The sequence below is a fragment of the Falco biarmicus genome, chromosome 2 (assembly GCF_023638135.1).
Source record: "Falco biarmicus isolate bFalBia1 chromosome 2, bFalBia1.pri, whole genome shotgun sequence".
Classification (NCBI taxonomy): domain Eukaryota; kingdom Metazoa; phylum Chordata; class Aves; order Falconiformes; family Falconidae; genus Falco; species Falco biarmicus.
In genome coordinates this window covers 19,322,288-19,343,952 of record NC_079289.1, presented here as the reverse complement: position 1 = coordinate 19,343,952, position 21,665 = coordinate 19,322,288, and the positions used below count along the sequence as shown (strand labels likewise).

The following is a 21,665-nucleotide window of genomic DNA, read 5'->3' as shown; positions in this document are numbered from 1 at the left end:
CATGCAAAATCTGCTTTTCCTCCAAGGCAGATGGAGTTTTGCAAGTCTCCAGTCAATCCAACACAGATTATTATGATTTCTCTTTGAACAGGACATGAATATCCCTTTGGAATTAAAATGAGCCACATTCGTGACGCTATGCCCCACGGATCAAAGCACTGTGCCTGCCCCAGGCAGCTTCAGGGGTCCTTCTTGACAGAGCAGCTGCCCCAGGAGCTGCAGTGCCAGTTTGTGCTGAAGCCAAGCCGCCTGGCTGTGTGCCAGCAGCTGAATGGTATGTTGCCCTGCTCACCCCAGCATCGTTCACCCACAGCCTGGCTATCTCTCTGGCTCTGCTATAGAAAGCAAACGTGCTGGGGTGGGGGCGTGGTGGAAAGCCAAGAGGAGCATGCAGATGTACCTTCCAGCTGCACCGGGGATTTTGCAATGTAGCTCTCCCTGATTTCAGTGTGCTGTTGTATGTGTGTCATCTTTGTTAAGTTACATTTTGACAAGCTGCCTGTCAAATGGTTGTTCTAAAACCAGGAAAAGAAAGACAAGATCTCTCCCCTGCAATTTTTTGTAAGTTTATTAGCTGAGCTTCTCTCTGCAGCCCTTGCTATGCTCTGTAGCAAGGCAGAGTGGTTTTGCGGTTCAGAAGTCAAGGCTTGACTTCAGCACAGAATTCCCATGCAATGTTTGGCAGCATCTTTTATCTCAACAAGGTACTTAGGACTGCACACCTGCCTTACAGGGACCCTCACGCGGCAAAGCCTAGGCATGTACTTGAGTATCTAGATGAGGTGAGCAAATGCAACTTCTTTATTTCAGTTCTTTTTGAGTAAATGAAGACAGTAATGTTTTCTTCTGCTTTTGGCCTTGGTGCTGCAAAAATAGGAGCACCAGCTCTCTGTTTTGCACTCTCTTGTCAATGACACAATGACTGCTCTTTGTTCATGAGTAAAATGAATGAGATATTTACAGGATTGGGCATTAGACTAAAAACTCTGTAGGCAAGGATGCATCCCATGGTATGTTTTTATTGTGCTTAACACACTGGCATACTGAGCTCAGTTAGGAACTCTGCCCTACTTCACCATTAATGACTGTATAATCAAAAATAACATGCACACTGTTATCCAGTGCACTCTCCAATAGCTAAGATTTCCCACAATATACAAATAGAATCCATTTGTAATGTTGTTAGAAATTAAATATAGTGAGGCTATACCAGTGTCTGTTACAAATTATTCCGGAAATTGATTGCATTTTATATAAATTAATTTCCTTTCCACACGCCTTCATCACCCCCTTCCCAGTAATTTGTATCATATATTACTTCATGGCATATTTTAAGAATGAGGCAATCTAGCAAAGGGGTGTAATTAGGTTTACAGGCCCCGGTTGGCAGCTGACGTTGACTGGCAAGAGAAAATATAAATGCAAATCAGGCCTGTAAAGTTCTAATGCAGATGTGTTGTCAGTGGTGCTGTGCAAGCCACAGGAGGGGAGGGGAGGCTGGCTCTGGGGCAGCGGAAGCCTGCGGCAGCCTGCATGTCATGCACAGGGACTGCACTAAGTGGAGAAAGAGCCTTTTAGGCCATTCACCTTTCCTACTTTCACCAGACAACACCTTTTAAAGTGATGTATAGGTCTGCCGGCTTGCAAAACAGAGTATCTTGCATACAGCTCTGTTCATTGTGCTCTTCCCAACTCCCCAACTCCTCACTTATTTTAGTTTCAGAAAATGATGAAGGGTACCTGTGTGCAAGCCAAGGCTATGATCTGGCTTTGGGCTCATCTTCAGATCAGCAAGCCCAAATCTATGTTCTTAGGTAACCACTAGACGCGCTACCACATACAGGGCAAATTGACAGGGAACAGCGTCTGTAACCCCACATTTCACTGCCAGACATGCTGTGCTATCCTCCCTCCCATCACTTCCCTGCACTGATACCACTGTGCTGGACATGCTGTCCCTTCTGGAGGCAGCAAGGAGTAGCTGCCCAGTTGTACCAGCATGCACCGTGGTTAGAAAGCATTGTAGGTGTTGACAGGCAGAAATGACTGATAACTGGCCATCATGTGAAGTAAGCAGCTGTGTGAACACTAACTGTAGCGGTGTAGTTGCAACAGCTGACCTGGCAGGATGGTTTAAAAAAGTACAGAAGAATTTACTGTGTGGAAGAACTGGAGCGTTCCTGTTGCCTCTCCTGCAGCCTTTCAGAACGTAATAGGAATACTAGGTCGCCTACCCGTTAAACACAGCCATTAAGTGATGCTTATGAGCATGTCTAAAAAGTATTGTAAATACTGATTTGTTTGAAGTTTAACTTGAAAGAGCCGACTGCTGTCATTGGCTAGCCTGTAATCCAAATTATTATTTAATTGTCTGTTAAAATAGAAAGCAAAATTTCAACAGGTTGGTCTCAATATAGAAAGGAGGTCTTTGAAAACTGTTTGGCAGTTAGGAGGTTGATCAGAAAGGATGTTACAAGTTAAATAGATCTCAGGCTTTATTTAGAAGTTTCTGCTTAGTTTGCAAGAAGTGGAAATGCCACTTGCACGCCTGGGACACTATCTATAAATAGAAATTCCCTGCATGTAAAATATAAGCAGAATAGATGGCTGCTGTGAGCTCTGAGCAAGATCTGCACCCAAGGAAGTATTGCTTTTTTTTCTGATTCTGGCCTAGAATAATCCGCCAGAGCAAGGCTCTTGTATGGAAGTACTTCTGCGGAGCAATAATTGGCATCTGTCTTGGCTGAGAGCAGGCCGGGCTTCTCCTAGTGGTGTACCTTTGCACAGATTCAAGAAAATAAAGTATACATCCTCCCCTTCTCATCTGCTCTTTACCTTAAGACTTTTCAAATCCTTAGAAAAGAGGATATGAAAATTCTGGATGAGTTTTCCTGTTGTTTCATGAATGTTAGTTTTGTAAGTGACATGGCATTTCATTGCCATACATCAGTTGTTGGTTTCGGCCCTGCTATGTTGAAGAACGCTGATTTCCTTCCTGTCCCAGGAGAGAGCTGCAGTTAATCACAGTTACCCCTTGCTCACGTTGTCAATTTGAGACATGGCTTTTAGGAGCGGAGCAAACAGTGAGAGACTAAGAAAAGTTCCTAATTTCAAAACCTTATTTTTTCTACTTCTGCTATTCCTTGTTCTCCAAAATAGCATTTCTTCTTAATTTTTATTTCCACTGAGATCTACAGGTTTGCCAGAAAAAATCACCAGTATTTGCCATTGTGTCAGTAGAGCTCCAAGTGAAGCAAACCATATTCTTGTGCTAATATCCAGTTCATCTTAAAGAAAAAAACCCAAACATTTGAAAGTTATAGGTTAGTTATATTCTCCCAAAACATGACGTGTCAAGTAAAGCTTTAGACACTGCCAAGCTTGTATTTCATGAATCTTTGGACTCCTTAAAATTTATATCCTCCTTAATTTTTTTTTGCAAAAAGAATTTTTCATCAGGCTTTCACATTCATATGTTCACATTTTGAGTTACACTGTAGCTTTTTATCCTGTAAGCCTCTAATAAAAAGTCTCCCGCCCATTCCCAAAGGGAGCATGATCTCCTAGAATGGAATGGCATATGATGAAAATCACTATTTGGGCTAAAAAGCAAGTGTAGTGAAGTACAGGAGAAAAATTCTGGTATTATACCACAATCCTTACTTCTGCAAACCTTTCTTCTACCCTCTGCCCTCTAAAACAGCAGAAAGCAAAATGTTTGGCTGAGGGAAGAACCACTAACAGAAAGGTGCATAGGGTAGGCAAACAACTAAATCAAAGCTGACTTTCTTTGAAAACATCTAGAAAAGGAAAAATATATCAGAGTAAGTTTTTCCCAGTTAGCACTTTCAACATAAACAGTCTCAACCCACCTTTAGCATTAGCCTGTGCTGTTAAGAAGACTTTATATTGGCTGATGTTGAGAAAGGTCATACAAAACCCCCTTTTTTGTATCCCAATACCATTATTTCCTTCTCTATACACTGCAAATAAGAGCTTCAATTAGTGGTGCTCTTTAGATAACTCATTAAATATGTTAAAATCAATGAAGACAAAAGGAGCCCATCAGTGTGTTGGCAGCATGCTGAAATGCCATCTGGAAGGCATTGATTAAAGGGCAAGCACCATCCCTGGGCCATGGTCAGTAAATGCTTAGAGCGAGGACACTAATGATACACTTGCTTTGTGGAGAAGAGAGCAAAGGTGGCGAATTTTCCTGGGCTGAAAATGTCTCACCCCATTAGCTGATTCTGTGGTGTTACTTGTGGGGAGAGTGGGTGCTCTGTCTCATTACCAGGGGAATTAGGATGCCTCCAGACAGCAAGCCAAGGTGAGGGTGGTGGTGTTTATGTATTATTTTTTTTCCAAATAAAATGTCTGTGGTTTTGCACCTGTGGGTAAGAAATGAGTTATTTAGCACAGTCCAGCTTGGTGTAAAGTCAGTGGGCTGAGGTTTGCCATCCTGCACTCAGTGCTGACACTGTGGTCCAGCAGTGCAGTGCAGATGCTGGTGATCCTCTTAAGAGCATGGGTAAGGCAGCACATTCTCCATACACACATGCACAGGTATGTGTATGGTGGTTTAGGCTTAGCTGGATGCCAGGGAGTTGGTTGAGTTCATGACATTTTTTCCTTTGAAACCATAGTAACCACCGCAAAACAAATACTGGAATTAGAATTGAAATGCATTTGCTCTAATAAATACCTTTCTCTTCCCGCAGACTTAAGCCAAAAGTCATTTAAAAGGAAAAGATCTATCATAAATTGGGCTTTTTGGCGTGGCCCAGGCACTCACTTGGACAATGCACCCCTCTCCTCAACATCTGCTGCTCCTGGGAAGCTCTTCGGCCTCTTGCTAACAGCCATCTGTGAGGATGACAACCTGCCCAAACCCCTCTTGGTGAGTCCCAGGCTCAGGGCTGGCTCTTACAGTGGTGGAAATTCTTTGTGTAGTGAATGAGAACATGGGGACACTTTGTAAACGGGACACTGAAATTACCCAAGCAGAGCAACCAGAAGGAAACCTCATTTGTGGTTCTCAGCAAGAACTTTGGTTTTTAACATATGCTGTGGTCAGGCCTGGTTAATAACAAACAGCTTGAGAAATGTATGTGATTTGTCTGCTGCTCTGAGCTGTTTCTTCTTTATAGCCCACACTGGAAGGCTGGTTCCCTAATCCTCACTTACTCAGTGTAAATAAATGCCACGTTCACACACACTTTTTAAACCACTCCAAAGATCTCTGTAAAATCCCCAACTCCATAAATGTGGCATCTACTGTCCCATACAGACAGCCTGCGTGTGCATACAAACGCTACCTGCCCTTAAGCAGACAGTTTCAGAGCCTTTCTTGAAGGCATCCCACAGCAGGCAAGCACTCTGGGTCCTCATTTTTGATCTGGCAGCACCACTGCAAAAATAGGTGGGAAGGTGGAGCCTGTAAGAGCATCTTTTCATCCTGTCTCAAGGGAGCACTAATGCTGTGGTTGCTCACAAAAACAGTTCAGGAACATGAAAAATGTTGACCTAAAGCCCATTCTTAGGCATAATTAAGGCAATTGTGTGGCATTTTTGGTCAGGACTGAGGGCTGCCCTGTTATCAGTGCAGCAATTGAAACATGTAGGGAGTGGGAGTGAGCCCTGCAGGATTGAGCCCCTCATCCTAACAACCCAACTTTCGGCTGGAACAACTTGCCAGAACCTCACTGAAATCAGTGGGTTTACACCAGTTTACAGGAAGAGATGGTTTATCTCCAAAGCTTGTGCTTGATGCGCTGCTTTAGCACTGCCTGGGTAGTGAATCATACCAGGAATTTTCAGGTCTTTTAATAGTGTGGGTTTGTTATTTTCTTTTGAGGGAGAGGTGTGCATTTTTATCATTTAGGTTATTTAAATAAGCCCTCCAGAGATGGACTCTGGAAGAACCTGGTCCCTTATTCACTCTATTTGAGAGATGAGCCAATGCTGCATTTCAGAAATTTCTCCAAAACATAAATATTAACGAATTTTTATCTGAAAAAAAACCCAAAGTTACTAAGCATAAAATCATAGCTTGGTAAAATTTGTGCCTTGAATCTCAAACACTCTGTTTATGCTACAAAATATAACTTACTTTTGATTTCATGCAGCAACTCTGGAGAATGGAATACTGCATCTGAGGGACTGTGTGGGATTTACCTGCAAAAGAAGGAACATATCAGGGATGAATGCTGCAGGCATATTTGATACCTCTGCTTCAGAGCTTCAAACTTGCTTTCACAGCTGAAGGGCTCTCTTTTAGCCATTGCCACACTGAATTGTCTTACACCGTTAGCTTAATTCATATAATTTTGTCTAGGTTTGCTACTTTAAGAGGGACTTCCCAGTTTTTTCTTGTGGGTATTTTATGTAAAATATATTTTCAAAGCATTTGCTTATATGCTAAGATCCTGTGCTGTTGAACTCAGCTTGTTTTGACAGCAGAGCTCTAAACTCCTGGAAAAAGATGGCAATGCTGGCATAAATCCTGCTGCCATGAAGGTGCTCCTCCAAGGTGTCTGCACTTACATGAATGCTTGGCTTTCAACTTCTGCAAGAGCAAGAAAGAAACATCAAAGAAAAGTAGAAATAATAGTTTCCATTAGACTTGTTTGCACTGCTGTGTGTCAGGAAGACCTACCTTACAGCCTTGACTAGGAAATTCATCAAATGCCACTGCTTAGCTATCACTGTTACAGTAACTTGGTTTAATGACAAGAAACTCTTCCCCAGTGTACCCTTTATTGCCGTCTCTTTTGGTAACTTGGTCCTCAGACCACTGCGTGCATGTACATAATCCCAGAGACTGCCTGCATGCTTTTCTCCCTCAGAAGAGACAAACTTGACAAATTTCACATCACTTGGACCAGGCCTGGGTAGAGGTAACCAGCATGTCTGAGAGGTGACCCACAGGAGACAGCAGAGAATTAAGCAGCTGGAAAATATTATGTACATATTACCTCAGGAGAGGCCTCTGATTTCAGCATTTCCTTTTCTGCTCGTTTTCCTCTCTTATTTAGCAGAAGAAATCAGCCTCTCCTGTTATTTTAAAAGCTAAGCAGGAATCTTCTTGTTTTCCCTTTCCTTTTAAATATTTAATGTAGTGAGCTGCCTACCTGTTTATTCCTTTGCAGCTTCATTGGCTTCAGAGGAGCCGTGAACCAAGCTTTATTCCTCTCTGGGTGACCTCCTAGGTGGGAGCACCTTGCCCCGGAGGTGGTCCCACTAACAGCCCTGAGCTGTTTGCAGAGTACGATACCACTCACAAGAAGCAAAGGGGGTAAAAATCTGACTCTGATCTGCTGTAGAAGTGCAGGTAGATATTAACAAAGCACTTTCCAGCTTAGATAAAATCTCATTTTTTTCAGACATCAGGCATGGAACAGAAGTCTTCATCTCTGGTCGGTGATAATATTGAACACACTGATGAGCAGTGAGGGTCTCATATCTTCCTGCAAAGCGGTGTCTGGCTGAAGCCGCTGTCAGATGCAGAGCTTTGGATTAGGTAGACCACTCTCCTTTTCCCATACCACAATGTTTATATATTTAAATGACTTGGCTAAAACTTGCATAGATCCTGGAAGATCATGGAGGAGGTTAGTGCTCAGCAGTGGCAGCACAGTATTTCTGAGGGGATGTTTTCCAAAATCAGTGCCCCAGACCACAGCTTTCCTGTGCAGTTTGGTTTGGCTTGGAGGGTGAGCTTTGACTTGCGTTCGCTTTGTGAGCTTTTTTAGGACTCAGAGCTTTTCACCTTCAGCAGAACTGGCAAAACTACATTTTAATGGCACTGGACATTAAAAGATATTTCTGAGAAAGCCTCTCTGCCTTTTAATGTTGTTTAGGACATGCTTTCCCTCCTTTACCAAGAAGGTCCGTCCACTGAGGGTATTTTCAGACGCTCTGGAAGTGCAAAAACCTGCAAAGAGCTCAAGGAGAAGCTTGATTCAGGTGCTGAGGTGGACCTAGCCTGTGAATCCATATTTGTGACAGCATCTTTGTTTAAGGTATGTGAAGAACATTCCTTTCCCCCTTTTTGAGAGCAGCGCAGATCCTAGGCACAAACAAGTAGGACTTCTCCCAGGGACAGGCCCAAAGAAGATTTGGTGGGCTCAATTAAGAAGAATGGACTGGCACAGTAACGTTGTGAGGATCTCCAAAGGGGGTTTCCATTGAATTAGGATGGAGGAGAGGTCTAGCCAGCTTATTTTGCTGCCAGCTTTCCTGAGGTCTCAGCTATAACCTGGTCTCTCTCTGTTATAACCTGTTACTCTCTCTGTCTCTGCTTAAAGTCAATGAAATACTAGAAAAGCAGATTTGCAGACCTGTCTCCTTACTCATTGGTAATACCCTACACTACATATCCTAGTGAGTGTATAGTGTTGCTCAAAATATTTGGGTTGATTTTCCCATGCATTACCTTTTCTTATAGACTTGTATGTTAAAAACAATGTTCCTTCTGCAAAAAGCACCCCAAGAGTTCATTAAAATTTCAGCTACAAGGAGGATCATCATATTTCTTTTTCTTGTTTTATTGCAGTGCATCTCTTTGTGTGTAGTTTTTGCTTAAAAGAAATAGTAATCTCCATTCTCAAGCAAGCAGTGGTTTGGTGGAATATTTTTATTGGAGAAAGCCATTCCTTTTGCTATGGGTGAGGAAGCACAATTACTTTCCTACTGGTGGATTTATAACATTCCTTTAGGTCAGGACAGCTGCACCATGCAAACTGCTGGGGTGCAATACTCATCCCATGGTAACGGTTTCACTGAGGGGGAACTGCTTAGTGTTTATAACAGTGAAGAGTTACCACATAAGAGCAAATGTGTTATTCATGGGCATCATAGCTTCCCTTACCCTAGCTTGTTTGGGAAGCTAGGATATGGGCTTCTTCCCAAGTTGCAACAACTTGCCTGCCAGTGCTTGAGGTATTTAGAAAAGGAGCAGCAAGACTACCCATGACCAGTGTAAGTACTCCATTACCGAAAGGGACTGATTAGAGGAAGGAAGGTGGGGGTGCCTTGGAATGCTTATGGTCTGGAGATATTGAAGCTTGTCACCTAAGGAGAAGAAACAGGGACTGAAGATGAGGTGAAGTGATAAGACAGATATGCAGCATCAAAATTATTGGTCCCACTGCAGATTTTTTAGTTCAGCAATAGCAGATGAAGTTTCCAAATGCCTCTATTTTGACAGGGAAGGGTGAGGAAGGGCAGGAAAATATTCACTCTAAGCATAATCCAAAGTACTTCTTTATCTCAGGTGATTTTCTGCTGGTTTTTGTTGCTGTGTGTAACAAGATGCTTGTCAGCCAGTGTTATCCTACTGATACATCCTCTTGTAACTGCGTTCTTATTCCTACTCCCTCCCTTGCTCCAGAACAGCTGTTCATGCGTTTTGTTCTTCTTTTCTCTTGGTAAGGATTTTCTTCGCAACATCCCAGGTAGCATTTTGTCATCCCAGCTCTGTGATAAGTGGGTCTCTGTGATGGATCAAGGAAATAATGAAGAGAAGATAAAAAGCATCCAAAGGTAGAGTTACTTATATTCTCTGTATTCTTTTCCTATGAATTTATATCCCAGAAGGCAGAATCCCAAATCTTGAACCTACAATTATTTTTTTCCTTTAAATAGATGCTAACAATATCTTCATGTATGACAGATCATTGAATATATACTTAAGCGATTGCCTCTATGGGACAATTTTCTGACTCTGTTTTGTCCTGCTTTTCTGCCTTTGTGGATATCAGTAAACAAATGAATATCCTCTCATGAAAAAATGGTATTTATAGTATTTATAAATACACTATTCAAGACCTGCATTTCTGCCTGATACCAAATCCAAAATAATCTGCAGGGAACTTTGAGATCCTAGGTGAAAGGGTAGTTGAAATCAATTCCTCATATATTCCCCCTCATTCATTTCAAATTTTAGTGACTTTTTTGAAGCCAAGATGGAACTGTGAATGAAATACAGGAGCATAGCGACAAGGGAAGCCTGCACCCTTGCAGGTGATACAAAACAGAAAGTGGGCAAAACTTATGTCATGGGAAACAGAGCTTGGTGCACTAGGTGACCTCACGTGTACTTACATACATATATACTTATGGCAAACTGAACTGTTTGGTTAAGTGAATAGTGAATTATGAGGCAACTTAGGTGAAATACAGTTTCATGTCATACATTGTACTTGGTTCATTAGTTTGACAGAGTGTGTTTTTCATTATGTGTTAGGGTGTTCTCTGTCCTTCCAGAAAACTGCTAGGAGAGGGAAAGCAGCTGAACAAGAACACCTCTTTGACACACTCCCTAATTTAATTGGTGGACCATGTTACGCTCTTTCTGTATTTTCACTGTCTTGACTTGTGTGTATCTATGGAAAATGGTTTTATTTTTGTCCAGTCACTAATTTGAAGAATTAAATTTGTGTATGTTTTCAGGTTAATAGAGCAGCTCCCCAGAGCTAATGTTGTTCTCTTACGTTACATCTTTGGAGTACTGCATGGTATAGAAAGGCGATCTGAAGAGAACCAGATGAATGCATTTAATCTGGCTATCTGCATTGCACCTAGCTTGCTCTGGCCTCCTGTTTCCTCCACTCCTGATATAGAAAGTGAATTTACAAAAAAGGTAAGAGACACTGCAGTGTAGTAAAAACCCAAACCAACCTTCATCCTGTTCAACCAGGCTGTTGATTATAAACACAAAAACAGTCAGTACCTCTTTACATCAGGACTTGTCCACTTATCAGGGTTCTAGAAACATTCGTTGATCCATATTCATAATCTGCCTGGAAGAAGGGGAGTGATATCATAAAGCTATACCGAGTGTATTAGCAAAGTGCTACTGTCATCAAAAAGATCTCTGGTTGTGGTAAACCTGGAACAGGACAGAGTAGAAATGGAAAAGATGTATACCGGGATGCATCCTGGGACATTTTACCTGGGCCTATCTGTTTTCCTCTCAGGCCCAGGAGATCAGGAGAGGAGTTCCTGGCTGTAAGGGAGCACATCATGGATGGGCAGTTTGCTCCTGTTCCTCATCTGTATGGTGAGCTTGCCCTGAGTGGAATAATGGAAGCTCTGACAAGACATCTCTTTCCCGTTGCTTTGTTGCAGATTTCTAGTCTGGTACAGTTCCTCACTGAGAACTGCTGCAGGATTTTTGGAGAGGAAATTACCTCCCTCTTTGGAGAAATACTGATGACATGCAAGAGAGAGAACAGCTCAGGTAACAGATGATGTTTCAATCCTGTTAGCTAAACTCGGCCAGGCAAAAGATCAGTATATTCCATGGAATAATGCTGTTCCCTCTTTATGTGGTGTTCCCAGATACTGCTGTTCACTGATTCAGCTTATCATAGACCTGGACCTTATCACAAAATGCTGTTCCAAAGAATCCATTTCTCCTATTCCAGTCATCTGAGGCACTGTGTTAAAAAAGGGTGGAGGGGAAACAAAGAAAAAAAAAAAAGAAAAAAATCTGGAGAAGGTTTCATCTCAAGTCTAGAATTTTTGCCCCAGCCTATGTTTTCCCCGAATAACTGGAAGTCAGTGATCAACAATATAATAATAATTATTGGTTATAATGGTTGCAGTCCAGCTGTCACACCGTTATATTAGGGTTGAAAGTGTCTATTCTTCATCATCAAAAGAGAGCTCTCCAGAGTTTCAATGGGACATCCAGATTTTGCTACTAGCACAGAAAAGTCATGGAACTGGTGACTGAAAATGTCTGACAGACTAGTTGGCAGAACATTCCAGAATATCATTAATGCTCTTTTTCTCTCCAACTATTCTGTGATAGTATTGATTTTTACAGGAGTTTTGGGCCTCTCCTTAAAATATTTCTAAAGCAGGGTTTCTGTAAAATAAAATTTGGCACAGCTGATCTATACTAAAAGTGGTAATGGCACTTGCTCTGGCATGCCAGACTGACTCAGTGTGGCTGTCCCAAACTCCTCATGCTCTGCCTCCAGTGAAATTGGTGAAATCCAGTGAAATTTGGCCTGCCTCCTCCCCAAGAGTGGAAGCACATGGGATCTGCAGTGCTAGGATGTGCTACAACTCAAGAGTTCAGACCCACAATAGCTTACAGCAACTGAACAAGTTTTCAGGCATGCACTGAGGCATGGGGACTGCCCATGCGTGAACTCTGCTGCAAATGTGAGATAAGTCAGCTTAGCACAGCCCAGAGCAAAAGAGATTTAATGTAATTCCAATTATCGCATATACAGAATAGGGCCCGAGTGTGCACTGCTCAGTGGAAATGAGGTGGCTGTTTAAACTGAGAGTAGAACTTTCTTCATAGTGTTGCTCTTAAAGATACTGTAATTCCTGGAAGACCCTAAAAGTACAAAGTATGCCCCATTTTCTTCATTTCTCTAAAAGAAGGAAAGAAAGGTTAAATGTTGCTTTCAATATTCATTAGCAAAAAGAAAAACATAAATTACTGGTTGAATATACTGTATATAAATTATTGTTTATAGCTGGATTGCCTAGCACTAAACATTCCACGCTTAAAAAAACCGCAAACAAACTACAAAAAAACCTAACCCTTATTTGTGCCTTTATCATACGTTTCTTGACTGAACTGCAACTTAGCATTCATTTCAGTTTTTCTACTTCAAAATAGGACAGTAACTTTTTCTGAAATTTTTGGCATTTCTGCCTGAAGAATCTTTAAAGGGCAAATACTCCTGAGAGTAAAGGATACTTAGAATCATAGAATGGTCTGGGTTGGAAGGGACCTTTAAAGATCACCTAGTCCACCCCCCTGCCATGGGCAGGGACACCTCCCACCAGACCAGGCTGCTCACAGCCCCATCCAGCCTGGCCTTGAGCACTGCCAGGGATGGGGCAGCCACAGCTGCTCTGGGCAGCCTGTGCCAGGGCCTCACCACCCTCACGGTAAAGAATTTCTTCTCAATATCTAATCTAAATCCGCCCTCTTTCAGTTTAAAGCCATTCCCCCTTGTCCTGTCACTACATGCCCTTGTAAAATGTCCCACTCCAGCTTTCTTGTAAGCCTACTTTTGGTACTGAAAGGCTGCTACGAGGTGACCCCAGAGCCTTCTCTTCTCCAGGCTGGACAACGCCAACTCTCTCAGCCTGTCCTCACAGGAGAGGTGCTCCAGCCCTCTGATCATCTGTGTGGCTGTCTTCTAGACTCACTCCAACAGGTCCATGTCCTTCTTGCGTTGGGGGCCTCAGAGCTGGATGCAGTACTCCAGATGGGTCTCATGAGAGTGGAATAGAGGAGGACAATCACCTCCCTTGACCTGCTGGTCACACTTCTTTTGATGCAGCCCAGGATACAGTTGGGCTTCCGGGCTGCAAGTGCACATTGCTGGGCCATGTTGAGCTTCTCACCCACCAACACTCCCAAGTCTTTTTCCTCAGGACTGCTCTCAATCCATTCTCTGCCCAGCCTGCATTTGTGCTTGGGATTGCCTCTAACCGTGTGTAGGACCTTGCTGAAAAAAAAATGCAGCTGCTTCTCAGCAGGGTGGTTCAGTCACTGGTATGTTAACACTTGATTTGTCCTTGCAGATGCTGTTTCTCTCCATCTGAATGACTCTTCGTATGACAGCCTGGAAAACGAGGCAAATGATGAAGCTGACTCTTCTTCTAGTGACTGGATTAAGAACCGAGATCAGGATAACAGGAGCAGGGAGTCTGTCTTCACTCTGAGTGATGGTGATTCGGAGCAGACAGAGGTAGATGAAATCCAAAGTAAAACCAAATCGAAACAGTTGACAATTTCTGTTGACGTACACCGTAAGTTTTCATCACAAGAAAACTCAGAGAATGAGTCTCTCTGCTCCAGTGCACTGGGCTGCTCTTCAGCAGCCACCTCAGATGCTCTCAAAACCTTGAGGAGGCACAGGCGCTCCTCAGAGCCTGCAATTGGCCTCCTCGCTTCCAACTTTGCCCGCATTGGTGATGGTCATGAGAAGGCAACACGCAAAGCCAGCTGTGATGTTGTCCTGTTTCATGAGGATGAAGACTATCTCCGTCAGCTTCGGTCATTGCAGATGGAAGGGCAAAAGCTTATCAATCAGAGCTTGATTATAGGGATTAACGTTGGTAAAAGTGACAACACAAACCAGAACGTTGAAAAGAAAGACTTGTCCCATTGCCTCCTGCCTCCAATGCCAGAGGGATTAAATATTTGCTCAGGATTTAGCTCTTCTAGCCTGTCTTCTCCTGGGACATCTCCATCTGTGTCATCAATGAGCTCTCTGGACAGTGCTTTCTCTCAGTTTTCAGACCAATCTGTGTTTACCCCAACTGAAACCTCCTCCCCTTTTGATAGCACTTTTCAGCCGCTAAAGAAACCTGAAGACACTGCCGCTGAAGCAGATGATGACTATTTGGTTACACCTACCAAGGTGCCACCATGTCCACAACCTACCGACGCTTTGGCTGAGAGGGGCTCAATGGAGCTCAACAGCAGGCCAGCACCCCTGAAGCCTACTGACGGAGTCGACGGCTATTTGATTAAGCCTGACATTCAGCCGTTACCTCTGAGAATCACAGGAAGAGACAGACTTCATGATCCAAGATCAAAGAGGAGGTCTAGAAGAGCATTACAACAATCCAAAGTTTGAAGAGACTGACCAAAGCTTTTTTGCGGAGGAATCTTAATGCTTAAAATAAACACCATAAAGAAAATGCCTTGGGTTTTAATGTGTGTTCATTTTAAGTTTAATATCCAGGTTGTTCAAATGTAATTGAGCAGTTCCCAGATTCACAGCTTTTCTTTTTTTAGGAAACTGTCTGAGTAATGTTCCCACATAAAGCTTTGCAAGAACATTGTAAGAATAATAAAAATTGCTAAAAAACAAGCAAACAGAAATCTCCCCAAAATCTGGATGGGTCCCAGAAGGAAATTAAGAGCAGCGCCCTGTTCTCTGAGCCTGCCAGGGCAGCAGGGTGCCTGCTGGGCCTCTCCCCTTGACCACTCGTGTGTTGAGCCTTGCGGATGTGAGTCCCAGTCCTTTGTGGTTTTGATGTAGTGTGCAAAGTCAGCATAGATCTGTGGTACTATACTACTGTTCTGAAACTGATAGGTATTACCTTCATTGTCCTCCAAGGAATAAGTGTATTGTTTTCTGTATGTTTATAAGGTATGTTCGATAGGTGTAGTTATTTCTTTCACACTGCAAAGGAAAGAAAAAAATAAGCTCAAAAATACGTAAAGAGAAATGCTGAAGCTTGTAACTAACACCTCGCAACTCTGTGTGTTTCATATCTTGTGCTTCGTTGGCTTGTTCTTTTTGTGTTTAAGTTGTGAATAGTTTCTTAACACTGCTGTAAATGGCATTATGTATTATTGCAAGCAGAACACATGTAATTTTATTATGCAGCATCTAAAACATCATATAATATATTAAAAGTAATGCATTATCTAAATGCTTTGAGTTTGTATAATATATCCTGATAAATTTTGCTATTATATATGTTCTGAAAAAAATGTGTATTTTTGTACTTGCAAAAAACTGCTGCTAATTTTACGAGTTCTGTTTTGTTGTTACAGCACTGATATTGATGTATATGCATTCAATGCTATATATTAAATATTATTTGTTATGTCATAAATTCAATTTATATTCTGTGTAAATTTTTTTAGGTCAGTTCTACAAGCTATTGCTGAAGCAAAAGTCCCAGTGATGCCACTGCAAATCTTGCATGAGGAAGGACTGCAGCATTTTTCCTCCACTTTGGGTGGCATCATTCATACTGTATGTCATCATCCTGTTGACTTTTATAAATTCTGATAATATTCAAACAATAGTTCCTACCCTTTTGCTCTTCATCTAGAAAGATGAGGGTGTTTTCAGTTAATGGGATGCAGTTAACGACATGGAGGTGCAAAGAGATCTTCTTAGGTAATAGGTATCAGGGTTGGAAGCAAGAAAAGGTGGGGAGCAAGACACTGGATGAGAGCAAGATTTATTCTTTAATACTGGCAGGTTATAGAAGAAGCTAGAAGGAATGGCAGGGCTAAACTAAATACATCTGGGCATGTGTGCATGCATACACTGCTTCTGAAATTGCATTGACTTATTCATTACCTTTCCATTTTCAAAAGCCCTCCCCCGCTGCAGTTTGGTAATGGCCAGTTGTGGAGTTTCAGATCCTATTCTGCTTAACTATGCTCTCGTAAAGGTGCTTATGCTCCTGAGTCACTACACATTTCTAAAAAATGTAAACGCTGTCCAGTACACTAACCCATTTCCAAGTATTATCAGCATTAAAGGTTTTTTTCTCTGTATCAGACAGAATGGATACTCTCCAGCAGATTGAGGAGGGGGTGGGTGAGGGTGGGGGTGTCTGTTTGCAAAGCAAGAAATACCCTTACTTGAAAATATGGAATCAGAAGGTTATTATTTTTGGCTCTAATCCTGCAAACGTCGTAGCTGTAAGCAGAGCTGCATTTGTGGAGACCCACGTAACGCAATAAACCATCATGGACTTAGAACTATACTAGCATGTATAATTCTGTGCAGGCTCAAAGACTTCAATTTGTTATTTTTTCATCTTTTTCATATTCAGCTATTTTAATAAAAATGGTAATACACAGAATCTGATCTGTAATAGTCACCTTCCAGAGGTAAACCCCTTTGTATGTATTTTGAGACCTGTCATCTAGCAGCCCTACATATGCACCTCCTTTATAAAAAAAAAAAAAAAAGATGCTATTTTGAAATAAAACAGCTACTCTAAATTTCTTTTCAAAATGGTAAAAAGGGTATTGCTGTGCTGCCAAGATTACATCAAGTAGCAAATGCTGATTCATTGCAACAGTAATAAAGCTTTAGAAAAAATCTCTAGTCTCTGCAATATAAACGTTCTGTCCTACAAATGGTATCTTCCAGCAAGTCATTTGTCTCTGCTAGTCTGGAGTAAAAGTATATCCAAGAGTGCTCCGATGTGAAACAAATTATGTGTCTGCTTTTGAGCTGTAGCTAATGCTAGAGTGCTTTCAGCTTTAAACATATGGTGAACAAGCTGGATGTAGACCCAGTACAATGTAAAATGCACTTCTGTCTTAAAAGACATATATACCCTGCTGCTGCACGAGGCATGTTCTGTGACAATCACAAAAAAGAGCGCTAACGGAGAAGATCACCGTCTGCAGCTTCTCACTGAAGGAATTAAATGCTGTTAAGATCCAAAATGGATTCTACTGAACCTTCTCAGAGCGTCAGATGCAACTGAAGACTGCAGTAAGCAGCAGCTTTAGGTACTTTATTGTTGGGAAGCCAACATTTAATGTACAGGGAGGCCTGCTACTCTGCTGCCCTGGGCACCCCTGCAGGCTGGCATGGGATCTCGGGGCCAGGGAATATTGAAAGGAAAGCTTTGTAACATTTTCTATGGCTCTGCTGATGGCCTGTGCGGTGGGTTGACCCTGGCTGGACCGGTGCCACCAAAGCCACTCATCACTCCCCCCTCAGCTGGGCCGGGGAGAGAAAATACAGCAAAAGGCTCCTGGGTGGAGGTACGGGCAGGGAGAGATGGCTCTGCAGTGACCGTCACGGGCAGAACTGGCTCGGCTCGAATCAGTCCAGTTTACCATCAAATCAGAGTAGGATAAGGAGACATAAACCTTCCCCGCACCCCTCCCTCCCTCCCGGGCTCGGCTTTGCTCCCCATTTTCCCTCCCCCCCGCCGTCCCGGCCGCTCCTGCCCCTCGGGGGAGGGTCCTCACCCCCTGCCCGGCCCCGGCGCGGGGTCCCCGCCACGGGAGGCGGCTCCCCCCCACGGGAGGCGGCTCCCCACGGGCTGCTCCAGCGGGAGCCCTGCCCAGGGGCTGCAGTTCCTCACCCCCGGCCCCAGCCCCTCAGGCCCGGCCGGCCCCGGCGCGGCCCCCGCGGGGTCCCCGGCCCTGCCCGCAGCCCGGCCCCGGCCCGGGCTCCTCCCCGCGGGGCCACGGGCCCTGCCCGGAGCCGGCCCCTCTGCACAGCCCGGGGCTGGGGGGCTGCTGCGCTCACACGGTCCCGCTCCCCTCTCGCCGCGGCGGCTCTTCATCCCAAGGGCACTACCACCATTGCTGATGGGCCTGGCCTTGGTCTCAGCCAGCAGCGGGTCCATCTTGGAGCCAGCTGGCGTTGCCTCCATCGGACATACGGGAAAGCGCCTGGCATCTCCTCACAGAAGCCACCCCTGTAGCCCCCCTGCTACCAAAATCTTGCCACACAAACCCAATACAGCCTGTGAGAAGGTGTTGGGGTAAGGGTGGCCCCAAAGGCTGAGCTTCCCCTTCCGCCCTGGCTCCAGCTGGGTGCCCCAAACACTGACCCCTGCTGAGGTCCTGCCCGGGTCGTGGTCGCTGTGGGATGCCGCATCTCCCCCAGCCACCTGCCTCCCTCGACTGGGGTGGCTGCTTTGGAGGAGGTGCCCAAGTTTTAGTTACAAATGGTAGCTGAGATGTTTCCAAAGTGTTTTCTTCTTTCCTGGAGTAGCAAAACCCCACAAAATAATAATAGAATAAAAAGGTGAGTCTCTTAGGGAAGAAACAGTGGCAATGGCTCCTCATGCACTGCTGTCAAGCACACAAAATGAAGCCAACTGACAAATCACCTCTCACTTGGACTTCCTGTCCCACAGGGGTTTGTGATCTCATCATCAATGAGCATCCTGCCTCTGTTTCACACGTACTACTCATCGTTTATTTCAGGTAATTTCAGAGATTAATATAATGTAAATATAAAGCAAAATGTTCTCAACCTGCATTGAAAGTTTTTGCTTTTTTTTTTTTAGCTATGTGTGCTTATGTGCCTGAAAGGTCATCATATGGTTTTTTTCAGGTGGTTTTTGTGGGCTTTTCCATTTTTCTCCGTCAGTCTCATAAATGCTACTGCTTCATCCCTGGATGATTTATCTCTCCAGCACAGCCCAATTCAGGAAGCAGGAAGGTATGTCTCATTTATTCTCTGCTTCAACTAGTTTGTAGAGTTCAAGCAAAATAGATCCTAGGTCCTGGGGCTGAACCATGACCTTTAAACTGAAGGCTAATATCTGCTGGATCAGCTCCTTTCCTGTTCTGGAGACGTTATATGGTTCCAGGACCTGGTGGTCAACATCTCATTTCCAGCTCTGCTCCTGATCTGCAGTATTGACATTTGGCAGACTTACTTGCTTCCTCTGTTCCCTGTTTCATGCCACCAATCTTTTCTTTAAATATCCCAGTGTGCTGGGACAGGCTGGAGGTTGCTGGTGTTTGCATAGTGCCCAGCACAGGGTGGGATGCTGCATGTGTGGGACCTGGACAACTGTGCTGCTGCACAACAGTGAAACCTACTGACAGCCCTGGTATTACTATGACTGTGGGGTCATCTGCGTTAGATGTGGAACATGTTAGATGTGGAGCATGGAGCTGTTACTCAATTTTCTATCACATCCACATCTTCTTCCCTTGCCTGTGCCCTAGGGCAAGGAGGGAGCAGAAGTTCCTGCTTCAGAGTGTGTCCTCCCATCTCCCATCCCAGTCATAACTATTTACCCATGTATAACCAGGCGTGAGAGATCGGGAGGGATGTAGTTAGCACTTGTAGGGATGACACATGCATGTGCACTCACACATATGCACACAGTGAGGCTACTGTGACCCATGCAAAAACAGACTTGCTTCACATGTCTTGCAGGCCAACTTGCAGCACCTACAGCACATCCGAGACAACCACAGTGAGGTGAACCTATCGACCTCCCCTATTTCCATCCACAAAAACACAAGGGCATGGAATAATTCAGGCTGGAAAACCTGAGAAGTCTCTGGTCCAACCTCCTGACATGGGTTTGCCCATCCATGTAGCTCATGCCTGGAGGAGGGATAACAATATCCCAGCAAACCACTGCTGTTCATCACGGCTGGGGAAATTTAGCAACAGGTAGCTGACTCAGACAGCTAGCTAAAATCTTTTGGAACAGATGATGTCAATGATATTTTAAAGAACACAGAAAATGTCTAAGAAACCAGAAAAAGCTGTAGTATTACATCAAATCTTCAGGTTACCCCAATAACCTGAATAATTAGGAGCAGAGTCTATGATACATGTTTTCCCTCAGTATTTAACGTCTCCTCATATCCTGGGTCCAAAATACCTGAATATGCCTAAGGAGATAGCCTCTGTGACACCACTGGCCAATGTCATGCACTCACAGCATTTTGAGGAATCATCTAGAGGAGGACGCAAGGCATCAGCCACACTGGAGCCTTTTTCCTCACCAAGGGCTGATGCAGGAAGGGGCTGAGTGAGCGGCCGCGTTGTGCCTCGCCTTTGGCATTTGTGCAAGGCTGCTTCCCCTTGGAAGAGTCCTTTGCTCCTGCCAAGTGTAAAAGGCAGTGGAGCATGATGTCTGCTGGCTAAGCAGAGCCCTACATAAACATCAAAGGAAGTGAGCCAGCTCTCTCATTCACCGAAGCGCTTGCATGATTTCACCTACTCTCAAGATTAGTTACCAATGTCTCTGTATTAAGGCCACTGTCAAGTTAAACTAATCGACCCACTAGTGTCCAAAGGGGAAGACTGGTTAAAAGTGTTGAATATTTCTGTTAGGACACGGTCGCCACACAGGGCCTAAAGGATTTAGGCATCACTTGCGTTTTATAAATATGTACAATGCACTCTGTAGTGATTTTTCCTCGACACTAGGTTTTCTCCAGGCCTTATTTTGTAGTGGCTTCACCGCAAATGTCAGCAGTTCCTCGAGGACAAGTACTCCGGTAGCTGCTGCCAGTTGCATTAAGTTAAATATTTCAGAATTTAGCCGTTCTATGACCCTCCATGGGAGAGGTGTTTTCAATGCAGAAATTATTTCTCTACACTCGATTCTCTTGTCACAAACTATTTCCATCAATCTGCTGCAAATCTGCTTTCAGACGCAGCCATAATTCTGATGTGACCACTGAAGGCTAAGCTGTCCTCCTCCTCCTCCTCCTCCTCCTGGGTATGGAGAGCTTCTGCAGGGTTGCTTGCTGCCCTGGGGGCTGCACCAGGCAGGAGGTGGTGGGTGGTCTGCTGGCCAGGGAAGGGGCGGGGGGAGGGCAGCACCACCCTGCTGATGTCTGCAGCTGAGGCTACACGATCCCAGCAGAGGGTTTAGACGATGAAGCCCCCCACAGCAAGGGCTAGTGAAGCAAGAGTGACCTGCGGAGGGCACGCGCTGGTGGTTAGTGCCTGGGCTCGAGAGGGGACCCAGGATTAGAGGGCAATGCCGGGTGCGGGAGCCCAACCTCACCTGCACCAGAGGAACCCCAACCCAATCCCTTGGGCCACTGAAGGAAAGTGGTCAGCTCATGGTCCCTGGGTGAACCCCACCGAGGCGTTAGCGGGGCCACCCCCCATCCCCCAAGGCTGGCAGGGGGTAGCGCCTGCAGGGGCGTGGGGACTCACAGGGAGCTGTGGAGGAAAAACATTTGGGGATGTTGTACAATATATGAGGTGTTGTAAGGGGTCTGTGGGAATGTGCAAGGCTTGTTATGGGACATTTAGGGGACGATCAATGGCAGGGAAAGGGAGGGATCATGGTGGACTGGGGAGGAACCGGTGTGAGAAAATAGCGGGAAAAGGGGATAAAAGGGGCTGGTCGGGGTAACAGCTGGCTGGTCCGTACGCTCGTCTGACCGAGCCCTGCACCTC

At 44.4% G+C, this 21,665-nt stretch overlaps 1 protein-coding gene across 2 annotated transcripts in view; it reads left to right on the top strand.

The window, feature by feature from the left end:
- ARHGAP20 (Rho GTPase activating protein 20) overlaps positions 1–16,330 on the top strand; it is a 63,828-nt gene extending 47,498 nt beyond the window's left edge. Inside the window, exons 9-15 of one of the 2 annotated variants that reach the window (XM_056329356.1) lie at positions 92–274; positions 4,722–4,900; positions 7,863–8,024; positions 9,437–9,546; positions 10,456–10,645; positions 11,134–11,245; positions 13,567–16,329. In XM_056329356.1, coding sequence (XP_056185331.1) covers positions 92–274; positions 4,722–4,900; positions 7,863–8,024; positions 9,437–9,546; positions 10,456–10,645; positions 11,134–11,245; positions 13,567–14,627 — 1,997 coding nt within the window. In that variant the 3' untranslated portion in view covers positions 14,628–16,329. Of the gene's footprint in view, positions 1–91; positions 275–4,721; positions 4,901–7,862; positions 8,025–9,436; positions 9,547–10,455; positions 10,646–11,133; positions 11,246–13,566 lie in introns of both variants that reach the window. The other variant, XM_056329357.1, reaches the window with a different exon arrangement.
- The last annotated feature ends 5,335 nt before the right edge of the window (positions 16,331–21,665 follow it).